The sequence below is a fragment of the Chiloscyllium plagiosum genome, unplaced genomic scaffold (assembly GCF_037043375.1).
Source record: "Chiloscyllium plagiosum isolate Xiang-an unplaced genomic scaffold, Cpla_swu_hap1 HiC_scaffold_12, whole genome shotgun sequence".
Lineage (NCBI taxonomy): Eukaryota > Metazoa > Chordata > Chondrichthyes > Orectolobiformes > Hemiscylliidae > Chiloscyllium > Chiloscyllium plagiosum.
Window position 1 is genome coordinate 90,509,335 of NW_028270150.1, and position 26,119 is coordinate 90,535,453.

At 51.2% G+C, this 26,119-nt stretch overlaps 2 protein-coding genes across 2 annotated transcripts in view; both read right to left on the bottom strand.

The window, feature by feature from the left end:
• The window catches only part of gtf2f2a (general transcription factor IIF, polypeptide 2a), a 117,870-nt gene extending 111,122 nt beyond the window's left edge, over nt 1–6,748 (bottom strand). Inside the window, exon 1 of the mRNA XM_087993056.1 lies at nt 6,648–6,748. Within this exon, the coding sequence (XP_087849182.1) occupies nt 6,648–6,713 (66 nt within the window). The 5' untranslated portion in view covers nt 6,714–6,748. The remainder of the gene's footprint in view (nt 1–6,647) is intronic.
• A 4,198-nt stretch (nt 6,749–10,946) lies between these two features.
• The window catches only part of gpalpp1 (GPALPP motifs containing 1), a 63,372-nt gene continuing 48,199 nt past the window's right edge, over nt 10,947–26,119 (bottom strand). The window contains exons 3-8 of the mRNA XM_087993059.1: nt 24,930–25,028; nt 22,020–22,098; nt 17,084–17,218; nt 16,512–16,676; nt 14,106–14,204; nt 10,947–11,361 (exon numbers count right to left, since the gene is read on the bottom strand). Of these exons, the coding sequence (XP_087849185.1) occupies nt 11,143–11,361; nt 14,106–14,204; nt 16,512–16,676; nt 17,084–17,218; nt 22,020–22,098; nt 24,930–25,028 (796 nt within the window). The 3' untranslated portion in view covers nt 10,947–11,142. The remainder of the gene's footprint in view (nt 11,362–14,105; nt 14,205–16,511; nt 16,677–17,083; nt 17,219–22,019; nt 22,099–24,929; nt 25,029–26,119) is intronic.

Sequence of the window (26,119 nt, forward strand, 5' to 3'; positions counted from 1 at the left end):
ACTCCCATCTTTCTTCACTACCATTACACCCCCTCCTCTCCAAAGTAAATGCTCCTCCTCCACCTGCTCCATATTCCCATTACCTTTCCTCCTATACTTTCCTTCATCTTTGCCCTCCCCTTTTTCTAGACCCCTTCCACACATTCTCCTTGCTGCTACCACCTCAACTCCCCTGACTCCCTTATCCCCGCCCTCCCTCCTTGTCCCCCGCAACCCCCCATTCCCCGCCCCCTCCTTATCACCCGCTCCCCCTTGTCCCCCGCCCCCCCTCCTTATCCCCGCCCTCTCCTCGTGCCCGACCCCCTTCCTTATCCCCGCCCCCTCCTTGTCCCCCACCCCCCTCCTAATCCACCGCCACCCCCCCCTTATCCCCCGCCCCCCTTTGTCCCCCGCAGCTCCGTGTGCCCCTGACACCTCCTTGTCCCCCCCGACCACCCCCTTGTCCTCTGACCTGCACCCCGCTGCTTCCGCCTTATCCACCAAGCCCCCCCTTATCTCCCGACCCCTCCTTGTCCCCTGACCCCCCGTCCCCTCCTTATTCCCTGACACCCCGCCCCCTCCTTGTCCCAAGCCGCCCCCTCCTTATCCCCCAACCCCTCCTTGTCCCCCGAACCACATTCCTTATCTGCCCGCTCCCTCCTGATCCCCCGCCGCCCCTCCTTATCCCCACCCCCACCTTGTCCCCCGCCACCCTCCCTTATCCCCTGCCCCCTCCTTGTCCCTCGACCACCCCCCGCCGCTCCCACCTTATCCACCAATCCCCCCCACTACCCGCTCCTTATCTCCCGACCCCTCCTTGTCCCCCGCCACCCCCCACTTGTGCCCCCTGACACCTCCTTGTCCCCCGCACCTTCCTTGTCCCGATCCCCTCCTTGTCCCCCGACCACCGCCTTGTCCCCAGCTGCCCCCCACTTATCCCCGTCCCCCGCCGCCCCCTCCTTATCCCCACCCCCTCCTTGTCGCCCGACCCGCCCTGCCCTTGTCCACCGCCCCCTCTTATTCCCCGCACCCCCGCCACTCCCCCTCGTCCCCCGCTGCCTCCTTGTCCCCAACTCCGCCCCCCCCCCCGCCGCGCCCCCCTTCTCCCCTGACACCCCCGCACCCTCCTTATCCCCCTCCGCTCCCTCATTGTACTTCCACCGCACCCTCCTTGTCCCCCGCCGACCCCCTCCTTGTCCGCCCCCCACCCCCTCCTTGTCCCTCGCCCCCTCCTTATCCCCACCGCCTCCTCTTTGTCCTCCCCGCCTCGTCCTTAACCCCGCCCCCTCCTTGTCCCCCGCCGCTCCTTCCTTGTACTCCACCCGCTCCTTCCTTGTACTCCACCCGCCCCCTCCTTGTCCCCCACCGCCACCCTCCTTGTCCTCCCCCTGCCCCCCCTCCTTGTCCTCCCTCTGCCCCCCCTCCTTGTCCTCCCCCCGCCCCCTCCTTGTCCTCCCCCGCCCCCTCCTTGTCCTTCGACCCCCCCTCCTTGTCCCCCACCCCCTCCTTGTCCCTCGCCCCCCTCCTTGTCCCTCGCCCCCCTCCTTATCCCTCGCCCCCCTCCTTATCCCTCGCCCCCCTCCTTATCCCCCGCCCGCCCCTTCCCTATCCCCGCCCCCTCCTTGTCCCCCGCTGCTCCCGCCTTGTACTTCTCCCGCCCCCTCATTGTTCCCACCGCCCCCTCATTGTTCCCACCGCCCCCTCCTTGTCCCCCACCACCCCCTCCTTGTCCCCCAACCCACCCCCTCCTTGTCCCCCGCCGCCCTCTCCTTGTATCCCCGCCCCCTCCTGGCCCCCTTATCCCCGACCCCCTCCTAGTCCCACCGCCCCCTCCTTGTCCCCCCGCCCCCTTGTCCCCTGCCCCCTCCTTGACCCCCCCGCCCCCTATCCCCGACCCCCTCCTTGTCCCCCCTGCCTCTCCTTGTCCCCGGTCACCCTCCTTGTCCCCCGCCCCTCTCCTTGTCCCCCGAACTGCCCCATCCTTGTTCCCTGCCGCCCCATCCTTGTCCCCCCCATCCCCAACCCCCTCCTTGTCTCCCCGACCCCCTACTTTTACCCCCACCCCTTCCTTGTCCCCCCCAACCCATCCTAATTGCCCTACCCCCACGTTGTCCCCCCTTCCCCCCGCCTTGTCACCCCGACACCCTCCTTTCCCCCGCCCCGCCCCCCCTCCTTGTCCCCCGCTCCCCCACACCCGCTTCTCGTCCCCCGCCTCCACACATCCCCTTCTCAATCCCCATTCCCCCACATCTCCTTCTCGACTCCCACTCCCCCACATCCCCTTCTCGACTCCCGCTCCCCCACGTCCCCGCACCCCTTCTCGTCCCTCGCTCCCCCACGTCCCCGTCTCAATCCCCGCTCCCCCACATCCCCTTCTCAATCCCCGCTCCCCCACATCCCCTTCTCAACCCCCCACTCCGCCTTCTCAACCCCCACTTCCGCACATCCTCTTCTCAATCCCCCACTCGCCCACATCCCTTTCTCAATCCTCCACTCCCCCTTCTCAACCCCCACTCCCCCTTCTCAACCCCCACATTCCCTTCTCAATCCCCGCTTCCGCACATCCCCTTCTCAATCCCCCACACCCCCACATTCCCTTCTCAATCCCCCACTCCCCCTTCTCAATCACCCACGTCCCCTTCTCAACCCCGGCTCCCCCACACCCCCACATCCCCTTCTCAACCCCCACACCCCCACATCCCCTTCTCAACCCCCACTCCCCCAGTTCCCCTTCTCAACCCCCACTCCCCCTTCTCAACCCCCACTCCCCCACATCCCCTTCTCAACCCCCACTCCCCCACATCCCCTTCTCAACCCCCACGTCCCCTTCTCAACCCCCACTCCCCCACATCCCCTTCTCAACCCCCACATCCCCTTCTCAACCCCCACGCCCCCACATCCCCTTCTCAACCCCCACGCCCCCACATCCCCTTCTCAACCCCCACGCCCCCACATCCCCTTCTCAACCCCCACTCCCCCACATCCCCTTCACAACCCCCGCTCCCCCACGTCACCGTCTCAACTCCCACTCCCCCTCATCCCCATCTCAATCCCCCACGTCCCCATCTCAATCCCCCACATCCCCTTCTCAACCCCCGCTCCCCCACATCCCCTTCTCAACCCCCGCTCCCCCACATCCCCTTCTCAACCCCCACGCACCCACATCCCCTTCTCAACCCCCACGCACCCACATCCCCTTCTCAACCCCCACTCCCCCACATCCCCTTCTCAACCCCCACTCCCCCACGTCCCCCTCTCAATCCCCGCTCCCCCACGTCCCCTTCTCAATCCCCACTCCCCCACATCCCCTTCTCAAACCCCCACTCCCCCACATCCACTTCTCAATCCCCCACTCCCCCACATCCCCTTCTCAATCCCCCATTCCCCCACATCCCCTTCTCAATCCCCCATTCCCACTTCTCAATCCCCCCACTCCCCCACGTCCCCTTCTCAACCCCCACTCCCCCTTCTCAATCCCAACTCCCCCACATCCCCTTCTCAATCCCCCACTCCCCCACATCCCCTTCTCAACCCAGCTCCCCCACATCCCCTTCTCAATCCCCAACATCCCCTTCTCAACCCCCACTCCCCCACGTCCCCTTCTCAATCCCCACGCCCCCTTCTCAATCCCCACTCCCCCACGTCCCCTTCTCAATCCCCACTCCCCCACGTCCCCTTCTCAATCCCCACTCCCCCACATCCCCTTCTCAATCCCCACTCCCCCACGTCCCCTTCTCAATCCCCACTCCCCCACATCCCCTTCTCAATCCCCACTCCCCCACATCCCCTTCTCAACCCCCACATCCGCTTCTCAATCCCTCACTCCCCCACATCCCCTTCTCAAGCCCCACATCCCCCACATCCCCTTCTCAATCGCCCACTCCCCCACATCCCCTTCTCAAGCCCCACACCCCCTTCTCAATCCCCATTCCCCCACATCCCCATCTCAATCCCAACTCCCCCACATCCCCTTCTCAATCCCCGCTCCCCCACATCCCCATCTCAATCCCCGCTCCCCAACATCCCCATCTCAACCCCCACATCCCCATCTCAATCCCCGCTCCCCAACATCCCCTTCTCAATCCCCACGTCCCCACATCCCCTTCTCAATCCCCACTCCCCCACATCCCCTTCTCAATCCCCGCAACCCCCCATCCCCTTCTCAATCCCCCACATCCCCTTCTCAAACCCCACGTCCCCTTCTCAATCCCCACTCCCCCACCTCAATCCCCACTCCCCCCATCCCCTTCTCAATCTCCACTCCCCCACATCCCCTTCTCAACCCCCACGTCCCCTTCTCAACCCCCACGTCCCCTTCTCAACCCCCACGTCCCCTTCTCAACCCCCACGTCCCCTTCTCAATCCCCACTCCCCCACATCTCCTTCTCAACCCCCACATCCCCTTCTCAATCCCAACTCCCCCACATCCCCTTCTCAATCCCCCACTCCCCCACATCCCCTTCTCAACCCAGCTCCCCCACATCCCCTTCTCAACCCAGCTCCCCCACATCCCCTTCTCAACCCAGCTCCCCCACATCCCCTTCTCAACCCAGCTCCCCCACATCCCCTTCTCAATCCCCCACATCCCCCACATCCCCTTCTCAATCCCCCACATCCCCCACATCCCCTTCTCAATCCCCCACATCCCCTTCTCAACCCCCACTCCCCCACGTCCCCTTCTCAATCCCCACGTCCCCTTCTCAATCCCCACTCCCCGACGTCCCCTTCTCAATCCCCACTCCCCCACATCCCCTTCTCAATCCCCCACTCCCCCACATCCCCTTCTCAACCCCCACATCCCCTTCTCAATCCCCCACTCCCCCACATCCCCTTCTCAAGCCCCACATCCCCCACATCCCCTTCTCAATCGCCCACTCCCCCACATCCCCTTCTCAAGCCCCACGTCCCCTTCTCAATCCCCACGCCCCCTTCTCAATCCCCACTCCCCCACGTCCCCTTCTCAATCCCCACTCCCCGACGTCCCCTTCTCAATCCCCACTCCCCCACATCCCCTTCTCAACCCCCACATCCCCTTCTCAACCCCCACATCCCCTTCTCAATCCCCCACTCCCCCACATCCCCTTCTCAAGCCCCACATCCCCCACATCCCCTTCTCAATCGCCCACTCCCCCACATCCCCTTTTCAAGCCCCACATCCCCTTCTCAATCCCCACTCCCCCACATCCCCTTCTCAACCCCCACTCCCCCACATCCCCTTCTCAACCCCCACTCCCCCACATCCCCTTCTCAACCCCCACATCCCCTTCTCAATCCCCCACTCCCCCACATCCCCTTCTCAAGCCCCACATCCCCCACATCCCCTTCTCAATCGCCCACTCCCCCACGTCCCCATCTCAATCCCAACTCCCCCACGTCCCCATCTCAATCCCCGCTCCCTCACGTCCCCATCTCAACCCCCACATCCCCATCTCAATCCCTGCTCCCCAACATCCCCTTCTCAATCCCCGCTCCCCCACATCCCCTTCTCAATCCCCACTCCCCCACATCCCCTTCTCAATCCCCACTCCCCCACATCCCCTTCTCAATCCCCACTCCCCCACATCCCCATCTCAATCCCCACTCCCCCACATCCCCATCTCAATCCCCACTCCCCCACATCAATCCCCACTCCCCCACCTCAATCCCCACTCCCCCACCTCAATCCCCACATCTCCTTCTCAATCCCCACTCCCCCACATCCCCTTCTCAATCCCCACTCCCCCACATCCCCTTCTCAATCCCCACTCCCCCACATCCCCATCTCAATCCCCGCTCCCCCACATCCCCTTCTCAATCCCCACTCCCCCACATCCCCTTCTCAATCCCCACTCCCCCACATCCACTTCTCCACCCCCGCTCCCCCACATCCCCTTCGCAACCCCCACATCCCCTTCTCAATCCCTTCTCCCCCACGTCCCCTTCTGAATCTCCACTCCCCCACGTCCGCTTCTCAATCCCCACTCCCCCACATCCCCTTCTCAACCCCTACTCCCCCACCTCCCCTTCTCAACCCCCACTCCCCCACATCCCCTTCTCAACCCCTACTCCCCCACCTCCCCTTCTCAACCCCCACTCCCCCACATCCCCTTCTCAACCCCCACTCCCCCACGTCCCCTTCTCAACCCCCACTCCCCCACGTCCCCTTCTCAATCCCCACTCCCCCACGTCCCCTTCTCAATCCCCACGTCCCCTTCTCAACCCCCACTCCCCCACGTCCCCTTCTCAATCCCCACTCCCCCACATCCCCTTCTCAACCCCCACTCCCCCACGTCCCCTTCTCAACCCCCACTCCCCCACGTCCCCTTCTCAATCCCCACTCCCCCACGTCCCCTTCTCAACCCCCACATCCCCTTCTCAACCCCCACTCCCCCACGTCCCCTTCTCAACCCCCACATCCCCTTCTCAACCCCCACTCCCCCACGTCCCCTTCTCAATCCCCACGTCCCCTTCTCAATCCCCCACGTCCCCTTCTCAACCCCCACTCCCCCACGTCCCCTTCTCAATCCCCACTCCCCCACGTCGCGGCTATTCCCCCTCTCCCCTACGGGGTGACCCTGTCCCTGCCGCTGTCCCCTCCCCTTCCGGGCGGTGGGGGTGGTGCTGTCCCTGTCCCCTCCCGGGGGTGCAGGGTGGCATGGTGGGGGTGTTGGGGGGGGGTGGGTGCTGACCTTGACCAGCCAGACGCCGGTGTTCAGTTTGATTCCGGTCAGATCCAGTTCCCCTCTCTCGCTCATGTCCGCGCGCTCACCGCCATCTACCCAGCAGCCTCTCTGCCTGCCACACGGCGGCCGGGCCGGTCCACACCGCAGCCGCCCTTCCAGAAACGCCTTTCTCGAAACCTGCACAAAACGCAACAGGCAGCCATCCCTGTGTCCCAACTCCTCGTCCAAGACCCTGAGCTAGTGGGCACATGTCCTCACATCCTCTTTCTTTTGCCTCGTATCAAATTTTGTTTCTTTATATTTCCTGTAGGACATTCCATCTGCAGATAATTGCATATTATATTATCTCACAATTTTTTTTGCATTTCCTCTATATATTTTTGCAACCAGGGAGGAGAGACAAATTACATTTAATCCCTCGTTGCTCTGTGGATATTTGTTAGCCACTGGATTGCAGACATATCTGGAGGTGACATTCTCCTTCCTGGGCAAAATTAGTGAGGCTGTGTTTTTTTTTAGAACTATCTGACGGGGTCATATTCTGCAAGGTATTCTTGATTTTTCAATTTGTTTGCCAGAGTGGTATTTGTACTTTTTAAAACGTTCTTTCATAGAACATGAGAATCACCAGCAAGACAATGTTCATCCCAATCCCATTCTCTCCCTTGTCAACACACTCCCCGCACCGCCCGTTTCTACCTCCTGCCCAAAATCCACAAACCTGACTGCCCCGGACGACCCATCGTCTCAGCCTGCTCCTGCCCAACCGAACTCATCTCGGCATACCTCGACACCGTCCTGTCCCCATTAGTCCAAGAACTCCCCACCTACGTTCGTGACACCACCCACGCCCTCCACCTCCTCCAGGATTTCCACTTCCCCGGTCCCCAACGCCTCATCTTCACCATGGACATCCAGTCCCTGTACACCTCCATCCCCCATCACGAAGGACTCAAAGCACTCCGCTTCTTCCTTTCCCGCCGTACCACCCAGTACCCTTCCACCGACACCCTCCTTCGACTGACCGAACTGGTCCTCACCCTGAACAACTTTTCTTTCCAATCCTCCCACTTTCTCCAAACAAAAGGAGTAGCCATGGGCACCCGCATGGGCCCCAGCTATGCCTGCCTCTTCGTAGGGTATGTGGAACAATCCATCTTCCGCAACTACACTGGCCCCACCCCCCATCTTTTCCTTCGCTACATTGATGACTGTATCGGCGCTACCTCGTGCTCCCACAAGGAGGTTGAACAGTTCATCCACTACACTAACACCTTCCACCCCGACCTCAAATTCACCTGGACAGTCTCGGACTCCTCCCTCCCCTTCCTAGACCTTTCTGTTTCTATCTCAGGCGACCGAATCAACACGGACATCTACTACAAACCAACCGACTCCCACAGCTACCTGGACTACATCTCCTCCCATCCTGCCCCCTGTAAAAACGCCATCCCATTCTCCCAATTCCTTCGTCTCCGCCGCATCTGCTCCCAGGAGGACCAGTTCAAAATACGTACAACACAGATGGCCTCCTTCTTCAAGGACCGCAATTTCCCCCCGACGTGGTCGACGGTGCCCTCCACCGCATCTCCTCCATTTCCCGCTCCTCCGCCCTTGATCCCCGCCCCTCCAACCGCCACCAGGACAGAACCCCACTGGTCCTCACCTACCACCCCACCAATCTCCATGTACAGCGCATCATCCGCCGTCACTTCCGCCACCTCCAAACGGACCCCACCACCAAGGATATATTTCCCTCCCCTCCCCTATCAGCTTTCCGTAGAGACCACTCCCTCCGCGACTCCTTTGTCAGATCCACACCCCCCACCGACCCAACCTCCACTCCCGGCACCTTCCCTTGCAACCGCAGGAGGTGCAACACTTGCGCCCACACCTCCCCCCTCACTTCTCTCCAAGGCCCCAAAGGGAACTTCCATATCCGCCACAGATTCACCTGCACCTCCACCCACATCATCTACTGCATCCGCTGCAGCCGGTGTGGCCTCCTCTATATTGGGGAGACAGGCCGCCTACTTGCGGAGCGATTCAGAGAGCACCTCTGGGCCACCCGGACGAACCAACCCAACCACCCTGTAGCACAGCATTTCAACTCCCCCTCCCACTCCACCGAGGATATGCAGGTCATTGGACTCATCCACCGCCAAACCACAACAACGCGACGGTCGGAGGAGGAGCGTCTTATCTTCCGACTGGGAACTCTCCAACCACAGGGGATGAACTTGGACTTCACCAGTTTCTTCATCCCCCCTCCCCCCACCTTGTCTCAGCCGAATCCCTCCGGCCCGGCACCGCCTTCCTGACCTGCGGTCTTCTTCTTGACCTCTCCGCCTCTATCCTACTCCGACCTATCACCCTCACCTTGACCTCTTTCCACCTATCACATTTCCAACGCCCCTCCTCCAAGTCCCTCCTCCCTACCTTTTATCTTCTCCAGCTGAACACTCTCTGCTCATTCCTGAAGAAGGGCCTGTGCCCGAAACGTCGAATCTCCTGTTCCCTGGATGCTGCCTGACCTGCTGTGCTGTTCCAGCAATAAAGTTTCAACACACTCCCCTCGTCCCACCAACGGTCTCTGTGCATATTTGAGGGGGTCACTGAACTCTACTCATCAGGTTGTCATAACCCAGGCTGCACTATTAGATTTTAGATTTAGATTACTTACAGATTACTTACAGTGTGGAAACAGGCCCTTCGGCCCAAAAGTCCACACCGACTCACTGAAGCGCAACCTACCCAGACCCATTCCCCTATATTTACCCCTTCACCTAACACTACGGGCAATTTAGCATGGCCAATTCACCTAACCTGCATAATTTTGGACTGTGGGAGGAAACCCACGCAGACACGGGGAGAATGTGCAAACTCCACACAGTCAGTCACCTGAGGCGGGAATTGAACCCGGGTCTCTGGCGCTGTGAGGCAACAGTGCTAGCCACTGTGCCACCGTGCTGCCCACTATATTCTCCCTTGCCCAATTCCTCCAGAAAGAATTAGCTTTTTGCTGGGAAATACTTGGAGTCCAGAGGGGCATGGCTTCCCAAAGTGCAGAGACACACATTCTGAGCCAGCAAGGGTCACCGTGGAGGTCCAACATATTTAGAGCAGTCTCCTTTCCCTCCCTACCTTCACAGCAACCAACACCACCCCACGCAATGCTCATTGAGGACTCAGAACATTTTCAAACCTTGAAAGGGGTGACAGTGGGTAAAGATTTGAGAAGTATTACAAAATACAATACCTATTTGACATTGCATTATTGTATGAGCCTAGACATTGTGTTGGGGGGCTCTTCAACATTGACGGCATCACCATTTAATGCAATCCTATCTTTTCATGATGTGCACTCCAACACCGTGACAGCAGGGAGGGGAAACCTGTTATTAATGAATTGAGATTAGGATCGGCAATATTCAGATTCCCCTTCTCTCTGCCATTCGTAGCAGAGTCATAATTTTGCCCCATTTGAGATTTGATGATTCTCCACACTGCGAATGCTCAGTTTCACATCACTGACTGTATTGAGTCACTATACTATAATGCAGAAACATTCAAGGCCAGAAAACACAAACCCCAGTCATTACATGCAGTTTTCCCATTGGTAGAAACCCTGGCATCTGCCTGGGCCACCATGCCCTCCAATAAGTACCAATAAGGTCAGCCTTCAGTGGTGGCAGTGAAATTGGAGACCAAGCTCTCAGGAATCCCATTTTTCATCAGAATGGAAATCTTTGGTACAGCTTCAACACCAGTTCCATTGTGGTAATTTCAAGCACTGTAGTTAGTGGTGAAGGTGCAGATTCACCCGAGACATGGACACAGAAAACTAGGTGGACAGATGCTTTGCAACATTACAATTCCTCAAATCCTTGGACTGGCAAATAGTTCTAAATTCTGGACCCCACAGTACGTGCATTCTAGCACTGAGAGACCTGTAACATTCTTCCCCAAATGGCTGAGGTTGCTAAGACCATTGCAGTTTTCAATCTTGTTAGGTCTTTTGTTAGATCAGGTTATTGAGGCTTCTGGAAATAAATCAGATAAATGGGACAAAGATGCAAATGAACTGATTAATGGAATAAGCCTTTGCGGCAGAACAAGGGCTTCATGGATGTTGTTAATCAACCCATTAAGGCACACTTCTGGAGCAGATGGGACTTGAACCCAAGCCTGTTGACTCAAAGGCTCACCACTGTGTCACAAGAGCTCCACATGGGTTTTGTAGAATGTCTTTAACCGCAGACATAAAAATAATATGGCAAAGAATCACCTGCTAAAAAGCATAAATAAAATTGCTTCATCTTTATTCAGTTCAATCAAAATTAAACGTAGAATATTTTATAAGAGACCTGCTATTCATACAACACATTGGTTTGAACCATTGTAGTTACAATACAGAAATATTACAGCAGAGTTAAACATAGACTGACTGCAGCACTTTAAGTCTGCAATTTGCCAGTAAAATAGTTTTTCTTAATTTTTTTTACAGAAACATGTTGCTTTTTCCATGTGAAAATCTGGTGTTCAGCTCCTTTGACTTCTTAATCAAGGCTTTCTTCTGGGCCTCATCAAACCGGTGAACCTGCAAATCCTGTTCACGATCAAAAGCCCTTCGCTGCTGGGGTCGATCCTTCTCATCCTCCGCTTTCCTCTTCAACTTCTTGCTATGCATATCGAGAAGAGACTCCGATCGCCTTGACTCCTGCAAACAACAACCAAATGTTAGCCGCTATTTAAAACACAACCCCAGTTCCCTTTCTCGCCCCATATATTTCAGCGGTTGGATGAGAGGATTTTTAAGATATATTCTTTCATGGGATGTGTACTTCACCGGCAAGGCCAGCATTTGTTGTCAATCTCTTATTGCCCTTGAACTGAGTGGCTTGCTGTGGCTCTGGAGCCAAGGTCTGTCCAGGTAAGGGTACCAGATGTTCCTTCATAAAAGGACAAGAGTGTATCAGATAGGGTTTTACGACGATTGAAGGTTTCCTGATCACCATTACTGAAGCCAACTTTCAACTACACATCTTTACGGATTTATATTCCACCACAGTGTTCTTTAAATTTTATTCTTCCGGGGGAAGATGGGCATTACCGTCAAAGTCAGAATTTGTTGCCCATGCCTTGAATTGAGCTGCTTGGTCAACAACTGTTGCTGCTCTGCACTCCCAAGTAGGCCAGACTGGGTAAGGATTTCCAAATGGGTTTTAACAATGATTGACAATGGTGTCACGGTTACCATTATGGAGACTGGGTTTCGACTCCAAGTTTCCTGAATCGAATTTAAATTCCATCAACAGATATGGTGGGATTTGAATGTGTGTGTCTCCGATGCATTAACCAGGGCCCCTGGATTGCTGTCCCAGTGATAGTTATCACCACACCACATCTCTTCATGGGAAACCAGAAAATTACAACCCCATCTGGTACCACTGATGTTCCAATCATCACAGTTGGGAATGCACAGCGATGGTCAGTGGCAGCTCAGTATCAGCTTTATAAGGTGAGATATATAGCTCACCACTACCTTCTCAAGAGCATCTACAACAATGCTAGCCCAGCCAGAAATGCCCACATCCCACAAGGAAATAAAAAAAAAACTTTACAAAAATGCTGCCTCACTGAAAATGAATAGGCTATATTCTGAGGGTAAAAAAATCCAGAATTCTTAGGTAATACTAAGGGAAAGTACCAGGAAGATGTAACTTGGAGGAGAGAAAGATGACAGTTGAAAACATTATCTGCAACAATATGAGCTGTTTCCTGCAATGATTTGTTGGTCTTTATTGCAAGAGGATTTGAGTCCAGCAGAAATGATGTTTTGCTGCAGTTGCATACAGCCTTCAGCAGACTGGCCTTGGAATATTACACACAATCCTGGTCTCCTTATCTAAGAAAGGATATACATGTCATCAAGAGAGAGAGTGCAAAGTTTCACCAGATTCATCCCTGGGATGGCAGGGCTGTTATATGAGGAGAGATTAGGTCTATACTGTCTGGGGTTTAGAAGTACAAAGAGGTGATCTTATTGAAGCAGACAAAATTCTCACAGGGACAGGGTATACATACAGAAATTATGTTTCCCCTGGCTGGGGAGTCTCGATGCATGGAACAGACTCTCAAAATAAGAGGTTTAGGACGAAGATGGAGGATGAATTCCTTCACTCAGAGCATGAAGCTTTAGAATTTTCTACCTTAGAGGACTGTGGAGATTCAGTCATTGAGAATGTGAAGATCCAATGTGCCAATGTCCCATGGATTCAAACCCATTTCTCCCACACCAGTCTGAGCCACGCATTTACCTGCTAAATCTTATTGACCCTGTGCCCTGGCTCAGGTCATAATCCAAAGATTACCACCTTTTTGGTTCTGCTTTTTAATTTAGCTGTGAGTCGTTCATCCTCCTTTAGCAGAAGCTCTGCCCTAGTTTTATCTATGTTGTTGGTACTTACATGGACCATGATCACTGGATCTTCACCTTCCCGCTCCAAATCCCTCTGCAAGCCCAGATTAGATATCCCAAACCTGAGCACCAGGCAGGCGACACAACCTTCAGGACTCTCGACCCAGAGAACAGTGTCTATGCCCCTAACTATATTATCCCCAATGACAACATTCCTCTTCTCTCCTCCCCCTTAAATGGCTCCCGGCACCACGGTGCTGTCGTCAGTCGGCTCATCCTCCCTGTAGTCCCCACTCCCGTCCACACACACAGCAGTATTCTTGAACCTGTCAGATAAGGACAGGGACTGAGATTACTGCAGCTCTCCCTCCTGGATCCCTCTAGCTGCCTCACTCACAGCCACACCCTCCTGTCCCTGAGCACTGGCCAAATTTGAGTTAGTCAGTCTAAGGTGTGTGACTGTCTCCTGTCACACAGCATCCAGGTAACTCTACCCCCTCCCTGATGTGTCACAATGATTGAAGCTCAGACTCCAGCTCATTGACTCTGAGCTGGAGTTCTTTCAGCAACCAACATTTACTATAGACGTGGTCACTGGGAACCACAATGGATGTGGGGATAGTATGAGAAAAATGGGGTTGAGGTAGGTGATCAGTCATAATGGAGAAGCTTGAGAGTTTGAATGCTTACTCCTTCTCCCACTTACCCTCAATGAGTGTCAATAGCAACCAATGAAAATATTCTCAGGAAGTTCTTTATATTGCACTTATCAATGTATTCTTGTTTGACACTACATTTCAAAGGCTAAGAGACCAGGTCGGTGATATGCATGTCAAACCAGAAACTGAAATATATCCTGGACCCTTCCTCTTAACAATGGATGGCCATGAATCTTAAAGATTAGGACTTACCATTGAACTTCCTTATAAGTAACAGTTTCACGTGTTGGATTACTTTGTTTTTCAGCCTCCCAAGAGAAATAAAGGCTGTCACAACTTGCAAAGAATAAATGCATTCTTTTCGGATACAAACAAAGCACTTACATTGTACGATGCTACCTCCTTGGCCATCCGTTTATCTCTTTCAGACAGACAGGGACGTTCAGATTCCTTGGCTGGTGAGTGTTTGGCTTTTAACATTTCCTGAGGAAGGAAAGCAAATGCAGATGAAAACAGATATCTGGGCAGAGCCTCCTATGTACAGTATGGGCCAACCAGGATGGATAGTTAGCTAACTCCCCTGTCAATTGTGGCTGAACTGTCAATGACTGCACTGATTTATGTTAAGTATTGTAATTGTCTTCCAATCACTGCATTTTGTAGCGCAGAGAAGCTGGAAGAAGCCACACCCATAGGCAAAAAATAAATTGCACCCATTTAAAAAAAGCACTTCAGCCAATTCCAGGATTGTCTGAGTCTTTGTTCCACAGCAACCCCCCCCCCCCCCCCCCGCCAGTTGTGATCATATTGCAGGAGTCTTTCCCATAATTCAGGAATGTCTGCTTTAAAAAGACCGAGAAAATTGCCTGTGTGCCACCAGGCTTGCCCCACTTCAAATTTGCTTGTAAATACAGAGTGACCAGCACCAAGTGTTAACAAAATTAAGATACTGCAGTGTGCAGAGCGAATGAGGTACAAAGTGCTCTCTGAGAATTTCCTTACTCTAATATTCTCCAGAGAATTGCAAACATAAATCTGGAATAAGTCCTCATTTAACAGCAGTCACCTTCTGAAAAAAAAACAGGGAGACGAATATGCTCAACCATTACTCTCAACTTAACCAGAATGGTATCAAATGATTTAATCACTTTCATCCTCTTTCTCAACAAGTGACATATTCCCAGAGACTGAAATAGAGCTGCATTCAGTCTAATCTACCCTGATTTTCCCTCTCCCCACATGCAGAAAATTACCTCCAGCTCATGCAGTTTAATGTGATTGAGCTGGATCAAGCAAGGTTGAGCAGAGATTCTCCACAGCAACAACACAGTCAACTTTAGGTTTTGTTCAACTGTATACCATCGTGCACCCCAATGTAGTTCCCTGAACTTGACAGTTATTATGTCACATCCCCGATGACAAAGACAAATTTCCCTCAAAAATCGGACTCATTTCGTAAACAGACCCTCAGCCCCAGACCACAAACCCGTTCTTCAAGTGCTATGCTTTTTGCACGCTCTTCACACAGTTCTCCCATTAAAATCCATTCTCTGTGTGTGTCATTCGCCAAAGCCATTCACACACTAGCAGTCTGCTATCTGTCCTTTGTGCGCAGTCTCCTATCACTTTCATGGACATATTACATCCTTAAACCAGTATGACCACCTCTGACAGCTCCACATGCCATCCCCATTCCCCACCACCAGTGGGGAAGGCTGGACTTGAACCTGGGCCTCCAAAGGTAGGGGCACTACCACTGTGCCACCAGAGCCTTACAACTCACACATCAGATGTTTTTAATCAACCTTTCCAGGGATGTTATGACAAACCTCTGGAGCAGGTGCAAGTTGAATCTGGGCCTCCAGACTCAAAGGCAGGGACAGTACTGTGGCACAAGCACCCGACAAACTACTTTTCTAATCAACCTGTTCAGAGATGTTACGACACATGTTTGGAGCAAGTGGGACTTAAATGCAGACCTCGCCAGGTCCATGGGTTGGGGGACACAGAAATGACACACCTTCCAGCGATAATCATCTGCTCTCAATCAACTCTGGAGCTGTTCTGGTTAACTCTCACAGGGTGCAGTGGTAATGTCCCTACCTCTCAGCCAAGAGGTGTAGGTTCAAGTCCCATCTGCCCCACACACAGATGTGTCAATAGCATGTCAATATAAGAACTGCCTAGGCCATACTAGCCTGGGAATGCCTAATCTGGGCTGAACTTGAAGCTTAGCAGATTCAGGCTTGGTTAGTGCTTGGATGGGAGACTGCCTGGGAATACCAGGTGCTGTAGGCTATTTGAGATGGTGCTGTGCTTTAGCAGGTTAAAGCACCTACCTCGTAAACAGGAGATTCTGAATTCAAATCTGGGGTGCCTTTCCTCTCTGGAATCATGGTACAGCGGCAGTGGCCATACCTCTCAACCAAGAGGCCTGGGTTCAAGTCCCACCTGCTCCAGGCGTGTGTTATCACATTTGGAACAGGTTGCTGACACCCGTTCACCTATAACAAAGGAACTCCCAGAAGAATCCTGCTGACACACAGTTAACAACAAGGTCTTTGCAGTGGTAATGAGAAAGGCCATGTGCTGAAATTGTAAGATATTGAAAGATTGGTAATATTCATTTCTACCCATTTCCTAGACTTGTGTCACAGTGTTTCTGGTCAGGGGTTCCTTGCCATGCCGGACAGAGCCTTACCCCACTCCCGCTGTGTTTTTGCGAAACTGGCAATACCAACATCCCCAGGGAGCCAGCTGATCCTAGCAGGAGTGAGTTAGCAATCCTACCTGAGCTTTCCTTTCCCTGTCAGCAGGAGTATCTGTCCATAGGGAACGGTCGGATGACTCTCCATTCGCACGCCTCTTGAATGTTCTTGCACCCAGGCCTATATTCTGTAAAACCGGTGGAAGCTCCACCATCCATGACTCTCTGATCTGTTTCTGGGCATCATCCTGACAGATAGAGACAGGGCGAAAAATGCAGTGGGAAAATTTCAGAACCTGGTCATAACAAATGATTCCTCTGTGCCCCCCCCCCCCCCCCCACAAAACCGTGCAAGGAGCAAAACGCAAAGGCTCGTTCAACACAGGTCACCACCAGGACAGGTCAGAACTAACTAAATGAATGTTACTGAGCTGAGGAAATGCAAGGTACAACATTCTCCAATAAAAGCACACTGTAATTTTAAACATGATCTGTCAGGGTTCCCAAATCTGATCCAGCACCAGCAGAATTCCATTGTTCATGGGGAACGGAGAGGAGAGAACAAAACCAATTAGTCAATGCGCCATCACACAACCTGTGGGTGACAGACATCCATGACCAATGCAATAACTGCAGAAAGCAGGTGACCCCTTACCATGTCGCCAGAGGCCAGCTTTTCTTTCATTCTGCTCGCCCTGCGTTCAATATCTGCTGCCACATTGCTTTCGGCGGCGCCTATCGAGGGCATTGGACCGATTAGGGCCTCCTCATCACTGTCTTCTTCTGTGTGCTGTAAAACACCAGGTAATTGGAAGACACAAAGCTAGGTTGTTACTGCCATTGCTTCCAATGACTTCAGTGAATGGCTAGGTTATTGGAAATGATCCTGAAAGCTAGAATTTATATGTATTTGGAGAGGCAAGGAATGATTAGGGATAGTCAGCATGGCTTTGTACAAGGGAAATAGTGTCTCACAAATTTGATTGAGTTTTTCAAGGAAGTAACCAAGAAGATTGATGAGGGCAGTAGACATTGTTTATTTGGACTTAAGTAAAGCCTTTGACAAGGATCTGCAGGATAGACTGATTAATAAAGTTAGATCATATGGGATTCAGGGAGAACTAATCAATTGGCTTAAGAGCAGGAGACAGAGTGATGATAAAGGGTTGTTTTTCAGACAGGAGGCCTTGCCTTCATTCCTGTGGAAAAGGATATGGAAGCTATAGACTGTAGGGAAATAGATGGTGACATCTTGCAAAATGTCCAGATTACAGAGGAGGAAGTGCTGAATGTCTTGAAACGATTAAAAATGGATAAATCCCCAGGACCTGATCAGGTGTATCCGAAAACTCTGTGGGAAGCTAGAGAAGTGATTGCTAGGCCTCTAACTGAGATATTTGTATCATCGATAGTCACAGGTGAGGTGCCGGAAGACTGGAGGTTGGCAAACGTGGTGCCACTGTTTAAGGAGGGCGGTAAAGACAAGTCAGAGAACTATAGACCAGTGAGCCTTACCTCGGTGGTGGGCAAGTTGTTGGAGGGAATCCTGAGGGACAGGATGTACATGTATTTGGAAAGGCAAGGACTGATTAGGGACAGTCAACATGGCTTTGTGTGCGGGAAATCATGTCTCACAAACTTGATTGAATTTTTTGAAGAAGTAACAAAGAAGATTGATGAGGGCAGAGCAGTAGATGTGATCTATATGGACTTCAGTAAGGCGTTTGACAAGGTTCCCTATGGGAGGCTGATTAGCAAGGTTAGATCTCATGGAATACAGGGAGAACTAGCCATTTGGATACAGAACTAGCTCAAAGGTAGAAGACAGAGGGTGATGGTGGAGGGTTGTTTTTCAGACTGGAGGCCTATGACCAGTGGAGTGCCACGAGGATCGGTGCTGGGCCCTCTACTTTTTGTCATTTACATAAATGATTTGGATGTGAGCATAAGAGGTCATAAGAGGTAGAGTTAGTAAGTTTGCAGATGACTCCAAAATTGGAGGTGTAGTGGACAGCAAAGAGGGTTACCTCAGATTACAACAGGATCTAGACCAGATGGGCCAATGGGCTGAGAAGTGGCAGATGGAGTTTAATTCAGATAAATGCGAGGTGCTGCATTTTGGGAAAACAAATCTTAGCAGGACTTATACACTTAATGGTAAGGTCCGAGGGAGTGTTGCTGAACAAAGAGACCTTGGAGTGCAGGTTCATAGCTCCTTGAAAGTGGAGTCGCAGGTGGATAGGATAGTGAAGAAGGCGTTTGGTTTGCTTTCCTTTATTGGTCGGAGTATTGAGTACAGGAGTTGGGAGGTCATGTTGCGGCTGTACAGGACATTGGTTAGGCCACTATTGGAATATTGCATGCAATTCTGGTCACCTTCCTATCGGAAAGATGTTGTAAAACATGAAAGGGTTCAGAAAAGATTTATAAGGATGTTGCCAGGGTTGGATGATCTGAGCTACAGGGAGAGGCTGAACAGGCTGGGGCTGTTTTCCCTGGAGCGTCGGAAGCTGAGGGGTCATCTTATAGAGGTTTACAAAATTATGAGGGGCACGGATAGGATAAATAGACAAAGTCTTTTCCCTGGGGTCGGGGAGTCCAGAACTAGAGGGCATAGGTTTAGGGTGAGAGGGGAAAGATATAAAAGAGACCTAAGGGGCAACCTTTTCACGCAGAGGGTGGTACAAGTACGGAATGAGCTGCCAGAGGATGTGGTGGAGGCTGGTACAATTGCAACATTTAAGAGGCATTTGGATGGGTATATGAATAGGAAGGGTTTGGAGGGATATGGGCCAAATGCTGGCAGGTGGGACTAGATTGGGTTGGGATATCTGGCCAGCATGAACGGGTTGGACCGAAGGGTCTGTTTCCATGCTGTACATCTCTATGATGAAGGGCTTTTGCCTGAAACGTCAATTTTCCTGCTCCAAGGAAGCTGCCTGACCTGCTGTGCTTTTCCAACACCACTCTAATCTAACGTCTGGTTTCCAGCATCTGCAGTTCTTGTTTTACCCTTACTGTGAATTCTCTTGCAAGGATGCCTGCCTTGAAGAAGTTTTCCTCCTCTCTCTACACGAATCTGTGAGTGTCTCTCTCTCACTGCAACCCCCAGATCATCTCCTCTGCCCTGAAGCTCTTCAACCATGTCCTGAAACAGACTCGCTACCACAGCCACATTTGCTTCCTCAGTGCCTGCCTCCGTAACCAACTCATCCCACACGGACTCCGGACCACGTTTAAGCCAGCACAGTTTGGAACCGAACAGGACAAACAGTACAGACAATGCGCCGGCACCTAACCTCTCTACAGTCAGCCCTGCCACAGCTGAGGGCCACACTGTCTCAGAACTGCAAAGGACCCCTTCTGTACTGTATCCTCAAGAGAAAAGCTCTCTTCCTGATGAAGGGCTTTTGCTTGAAACATCGATTTTCCTGCTCCTCGGATGCTGCCTGACCTGCTGTGCTTTTCCAGCACCACTCTAATCTAAACACCTTGCCTTCATTGCTCAAACCTTTGAGTATAGTAGCTGAGACATTATGTTGTGCAGGACATTGGTGAGACATCTTCTGGAGAACTGTGTACCGTTCTGGTCTTATGGGAAGGATATTTTAAACTGGAAAGGGCTCAGAAGAGATTTTCCAGGATGTCGTCAGGAATGAGGTCTGGACTTATGGGGAGAGGATGGATAGGCTGGGACATTTTTTCAATGGAGTGTAGGAGGTTCCCCACGGTGGGGGAGTTCAAAACTAAGGGGCATATTTTGAAAGTGAGAAGAGAAAGATTTTAAGAAGACATGAGGGGCAATTGTTTTATAAAATACGAAGAGTGGTTTGTGTGTGGAATGACCTTTCAGAGGAAGTGATGGATATGGGTACAGTTACAAATGTTTAAAAGACATTTGGATAAATTCATGAATAAGAAATGTGAAGAGGGATACGGGCCAAGTGCAGGCAGGTGGGACTAGTTGAGTTTGGGATTATGGTCTGGTTGGGCCAAAGGGTCTGTTTCCATGGTAACATGGGTTCAGGGCCGGCTTCAGGAGACTGCAGAGACCACCAAGTTCATGTTTCAACTCATCAAATATCAGCCATCAGTCGACCGCCTCCTGTGGATCCATGCTGCTGGTGCATCAGGGCATACCCGGCAACATTCACAAGCCAGGTGGATATTCATGACAGTCCGGTGATCCAGAGCATGGACACCAGTGCCAATAATACTTCTGATTTTTTTAAAAAATCTATTTAGTTCACTGAATTCAAATTCTCCAGATGCTGAGGTGGGATTTAAACTCGTTGGTCTATTAATCTAGGTCTCTTGAATCTATAAAATAGCCATTGATGTGGAGTCTATCTTGTCTCATGTGAAAAGAAACCTCCTGCTGATTATGAACTATTGTGCTCCCACAACCGATGAATCAGTACTAATCCGCATTGAACACTTGTTGGAAAAAGCACCATGGGTAGCAAGGACATAGAATATCCGCTGCACAGGGGACTTCAGTGCCCCTGGTTACTGGTGGTGTGGACCCACATTCAATGAGTGAGCCCTAAAGGTCACAGCCACTACATTGGGCCCATGGCACATAGCAGATTAATCACAAGGGGATCCTGACCTGACCAACGTACCAATTAGAGACGCACCTATCCAATAACGTGCTCAAATTGTGCATATTTGGAACTGTGGCACATTATGCTGCAAATATAGTGCAATAGTGCCAGATAAATGCCTAACTAAGAGCTGACAGCTAAAAGTTGACAATTTGTTCATATCCTTTGCCAAGTATTAGATCAAGTGCTATGCTACAATTTACATCCAATCTGTCCCAATTCTACACCATAGTCTCAAACGTCAGTATCAATGAGGTCTTGTGACGAGAGCATTTCACTGATCCCGGATGAGGAAAAGTGTATACATGTACTGTGGGTGAGCACAGCATCAAATCAGTTGTGATGCTCTCTTTGGTCGAATAGCCAGCCTGCTATTATCAGTCACGTATGAGGAATGGCCTTTCTGGCACAGTACCACAAGTCTTCTCTCAATCACTAACACCCAGGAAGGCTCAACACGAAATAGGAATTGGATCTTCATTTACATTGGCCTGCTTTCTTATGTTTCACATATTTTTCTCCAGTTTAGTCTCACGTGCAATTCCCCTCAGCCTCCATCATGCGCCTCTGCTACAATACTCCAGAAGTAGCATGGGATCCACTCCACAAAACCTTGGTCTTTATCACAGGGAAAACTGATCTCCATTGCAAACAATGCAAAATTAGAAAAGAACTAGAGGGAACTGTAATCCCTCTTGCTATATATCCCCCTCCCTCTCCCCCTCACTCTCTCTCTCTGTCTTTTCTCTACCTGTTGTAAAATGTATAAGGAAGAATCGTGCGTAAGTAAAAGAGGTTTAAGGAAGAACAAGTGTGATTTGGGTCCTGCGTTCCTCCGAGAGTCACAGGAAAGTGTGGCAGGGAATAATGTACTGAAGGGATAAGAAAGGAAATTCAGTCAGTGCCAAATGATACAAAAATCAGCAGCACCGCCTGTTACAGCGTTAAAAATATGAGGGGAAAGGTTTCTTAAATCCCACTCACCAAGCTTGAGGGTACAGCAGGTTCTCTCTCTTTTTCTGACTGAGTGAACCCAGGTGGTAGTGCTGGACCTATAAAAGGCCTAAAGATAAGAAGCACAGGTGAATCTTTAGAACATAACTCAGCTCCCACTTCAGTGCCATTTTGTCTCAATCTGGATTTAAGGGCTTCAATGTTCCTGCAATAGGCCTGGAGGTTTAGCATTGAGAATGTAACCACAGGTGAAGCTGCTGGCCCAACCTCTTTGCTCCAGACGCTCTCCAGATTTGTCAGTGTTCAATCAGCAATATAACCCAGTATGAAGAAAATAGGAGGAAAACAAAAGTCATAAAATTGAAAAGGGGAGGGGGGGGGGGGGAGGGAGGTTGGAGGTGACGACATGCACCGCAGGGAACAATACAAACAGCAGCATTTCTCGACTGAATGTTGGTCTCATCTCTCTGAAGATTTTTGAAAGCTGTGATTGTGTTCTAGTCCTTTGTGGAATATGGGAATCACTATTGCCCCGATCAGTAATTGCCCAGAGGGTGGTTAAGAGTCAGCTACATTGGCGCGGGCGTGTAGGCTGGCTAATGATAACAGATTTCCTTAATTAAAGGACAACAGAGAACCAGATGGGTTTCTATGACAATCGGCAGTGGTTACAGGGTCATCATTAGGTCACCGTTTTATTCCAGATTTTCACCGAATTAAAATCTCATCATCTACCAAAGTGAGATGTGAATCCATTGCCCAGATGATGAGCCTAGGATTACTAGTCCAGCAACATTACCACTATGTATCAGCTCCCCACAGACATCACCCTACTGAAAACTTGGAGCATATTACTCTTCCTATTTTAGATTATTTCCATCCGTCTCAAAGCAATATCCACTTTCTGCTGTCTGTGAAACTAATCACGAGGAGAAAGAGATTGAAAAGTACTCCTGATACAAGCCTGGACTGAAGGAACAGTTACATGTGTGTGAAAACAGCCAGTTCCGAAATGCATTCACGAGAAATGGGAAGTTCTGCAGCCATGGCTTTGTTATCAGAACCTTCTGCTTGCAGTCAGGAAGTCAGGGATTCCAGTTCATTGCAGAGTTTTGAGCACAAAATCCAAACCAATACTGCAGTGCAATAAAGTGGAAGTGCCATATTGCTGGAGGACCACTGCACTGTTCAGGGTGCTGTCATTCCAATGGTACAATAAACTCAGGCCCTTATGGGTGTAATAGATCCCAGGGTCACATTATCCTGACTGTTGTGGCCAATGTTTACTCATCAAACGACATTAACAAAAAGTTTGTCTTGTCATTATCATTTTATTGCTTGTTGGAGCTTGCTGAGAACAAGTTAGCTGCTGGATTTCAACAGTGACTCTACCTCAAAAAGTTAGCAACCAACACTAATTTTTGAATTCAAAATAGAGACACAATGTGATTCCCACATTCCACAAAGGACTCTTTGAATTAACTAACATTCATACCACGCAAATACCAAATAACAATCATCGCTGACAATACAAAATCTAACCATCTCCCCAAAAATGTAATGGTATTACTATTGCTGGATCCCTCACCAGCAACTGTCTGGTGGAGTACCATCACCCAGGAACTGAACAGGAGAAACCATAGGGGCAATAGGGGTTACAGGTGAGAGACTGCAAATGCAAAAAGTACACCACTGACTATAAAGTGCTTTTTGGTGTCCAAACTCCTATAAGTTGTTACGTAAATGCCAAGACTACCATGCTGTAAGAGAAAAACAAATTTGGAGTTAGAAGAGGTCTTTTTAAAAACCATGTCAGGCTTTAGATCCAGCTGTGTACCAAAATCTCAAAGACTGATCTGTGCATTGAGTACAGGAGTTGGGAGGTCATGTTGCGGCTGTACAGGACATTGGTTAGGCCACTTTTGGAGTATTGTGTACAATTCTGGTCTCCCTTCGAGAGGAAGGATGTGTGAAATTTGAAAGGAATTCAGCAAAGATTTACAAGGATGTTGCCAGGGTTGGAGGGTTTGAGCTATAGGGAGAGGCTGAATAGGCTGGAGCTGTTGTCCCTGGAGCGTCGGAGGCTGAGGGGTGACCTCATAGAGGTTTATAAAATCATGAGGGGCATGGATAGGGTAAATAAACAAGACCTTTTCCACAAGTTGGGGGAGTCCAAAACTAGAGGGCATGGGTTTAAGGTGAGTGGGGAAAGATTTAAAAGAGACCTAAGGGGCAACATTTTCACGCAGAGGGTGGTACGTGTATGGAATGAGCTGCCAGAGGATGTGGTGGAGGCTGGTACAATTGCAACATTTAAAAGGTATCTGGATGGGTGTATGAATAGGGAGGGTTTTGAGAGATATGAGCCAAATGCTGGCAGGTGGGACTAGATTAATTTAGGGTATATGGTCGCATTGGATGGGTTTAATAGCGGGGTCTGTTTTCATGCTTTATATAGAGGAACCTCGATTATCCGAAGGACGTTAGCGGGGAGTATTTCACTCGGTTAATCGAATTCTGGATAATTGAATGTCGGATAACATGGCTTTGCCAAGCATCGGGACCTTGCAATATTGCCAGATTATCTGATATTCGAATACTCGAATGCTGGATAATTGAGGTTCCTCTGTATCTCTATGAGTCTAATTACAACGGTTAAAAGACATTGGATAGGTTTGGACGAATATAGGCCAGGAATAGGCAGTGGGGACTAGTTTAGTTTGGGATTATAATCAGCAGAGACTGGTTGGACCGAAGGGTCTGTTTCCGTGCTCTATGAGTCTATGACCCCTCCCTCTTCTGTGTTTTCTTCCTGCAGACTGGTGAAAATAAAGAAGTTGGGGCCCTCTAGTGGCAGAAAGATTGCAGCTGCAGAGTGCTTCGAATCTGGGTTTGTCGAGTCAACAGTAAATAGTAGCTGTTTAAAGAACTCCCATTTACCTTTCAGGTGATTGTTCTCGTTTCGGAAAACCTGGGGGAAGAACAGGACCAAAAAATCCATCATCTTCATCTTCATCCTGGGGAATAACAATCTGCTTGCTGGATGGGATTTAAAAAAAGACATAGCATTACCACACAATCACCAGGCACAATGAGCATTGGCAGACAAAGTGTCTATCTCTCACACACAGGATCATTCTCACGCAATCACACACAGACACACACACACACAAACACAGGGATGACGCCAGGCAATCCAACTCACGCTCACACACGCACACAGGACTGTTGCCAGGCAATCCGACACACACAAACACATAGGACCGTTGACAGGATATCTAACAATAGCTCACACATAGTAATTGCCAGGTAATCCGACATACACACACACACTCACACAGGACCGTCACCAAGCAATCCAACACACACACACTCACACAGGACCGTCACCAGGCAATCCGATACACACACACACACACACACAGGACCGTCACCAGGCAATCCGACACACACACACACACACACACACAGGACTGTCACCAGGCAATCCGACTCACACTCACACAGGACTGTCACCAGACAATCCGACACGCTCACACGGGACTGTCACCAGGCAAACCGACACACACACAGGACTGTCACCAGGCAATCCGACACACACAGAACCGTCACCAGGTAATCCGACACACACCCACACACAGGACCGTCCCCAGGCAATCCGACACACGCTCACACAGGACTGTCACCAGGCAATCCGACACGCTCACACAGAACCGTCACCAGGCAATCTGACACACACTCACACAGGACCGTCCCCAGGCAATCCGACACACGCTAACACATAGGACTGTCACTAGGCAATCCGACACACACCCACACACAGGACCGTCCCCAGGCAATCTGACACACCCACACACAGGACTGTCACCAGGCAATCCGACACACAACCACACACAGGACTGTCACCAGGCAATTCGACACACACACCCACACAGGGCTGTCACCAGGCAATTCGACACACACACTCACACAGGGCCGTCACCAGGCAATTCGACACACACACTCACACAGGACCGTTACCAGGCAATCCCACACACACACTCACACAGGACCGTCACCAGGCAATCCGACACACACACTCACACAGGACCGTCACCAGGCAATCCGACACACACACTCACACAGGGCCG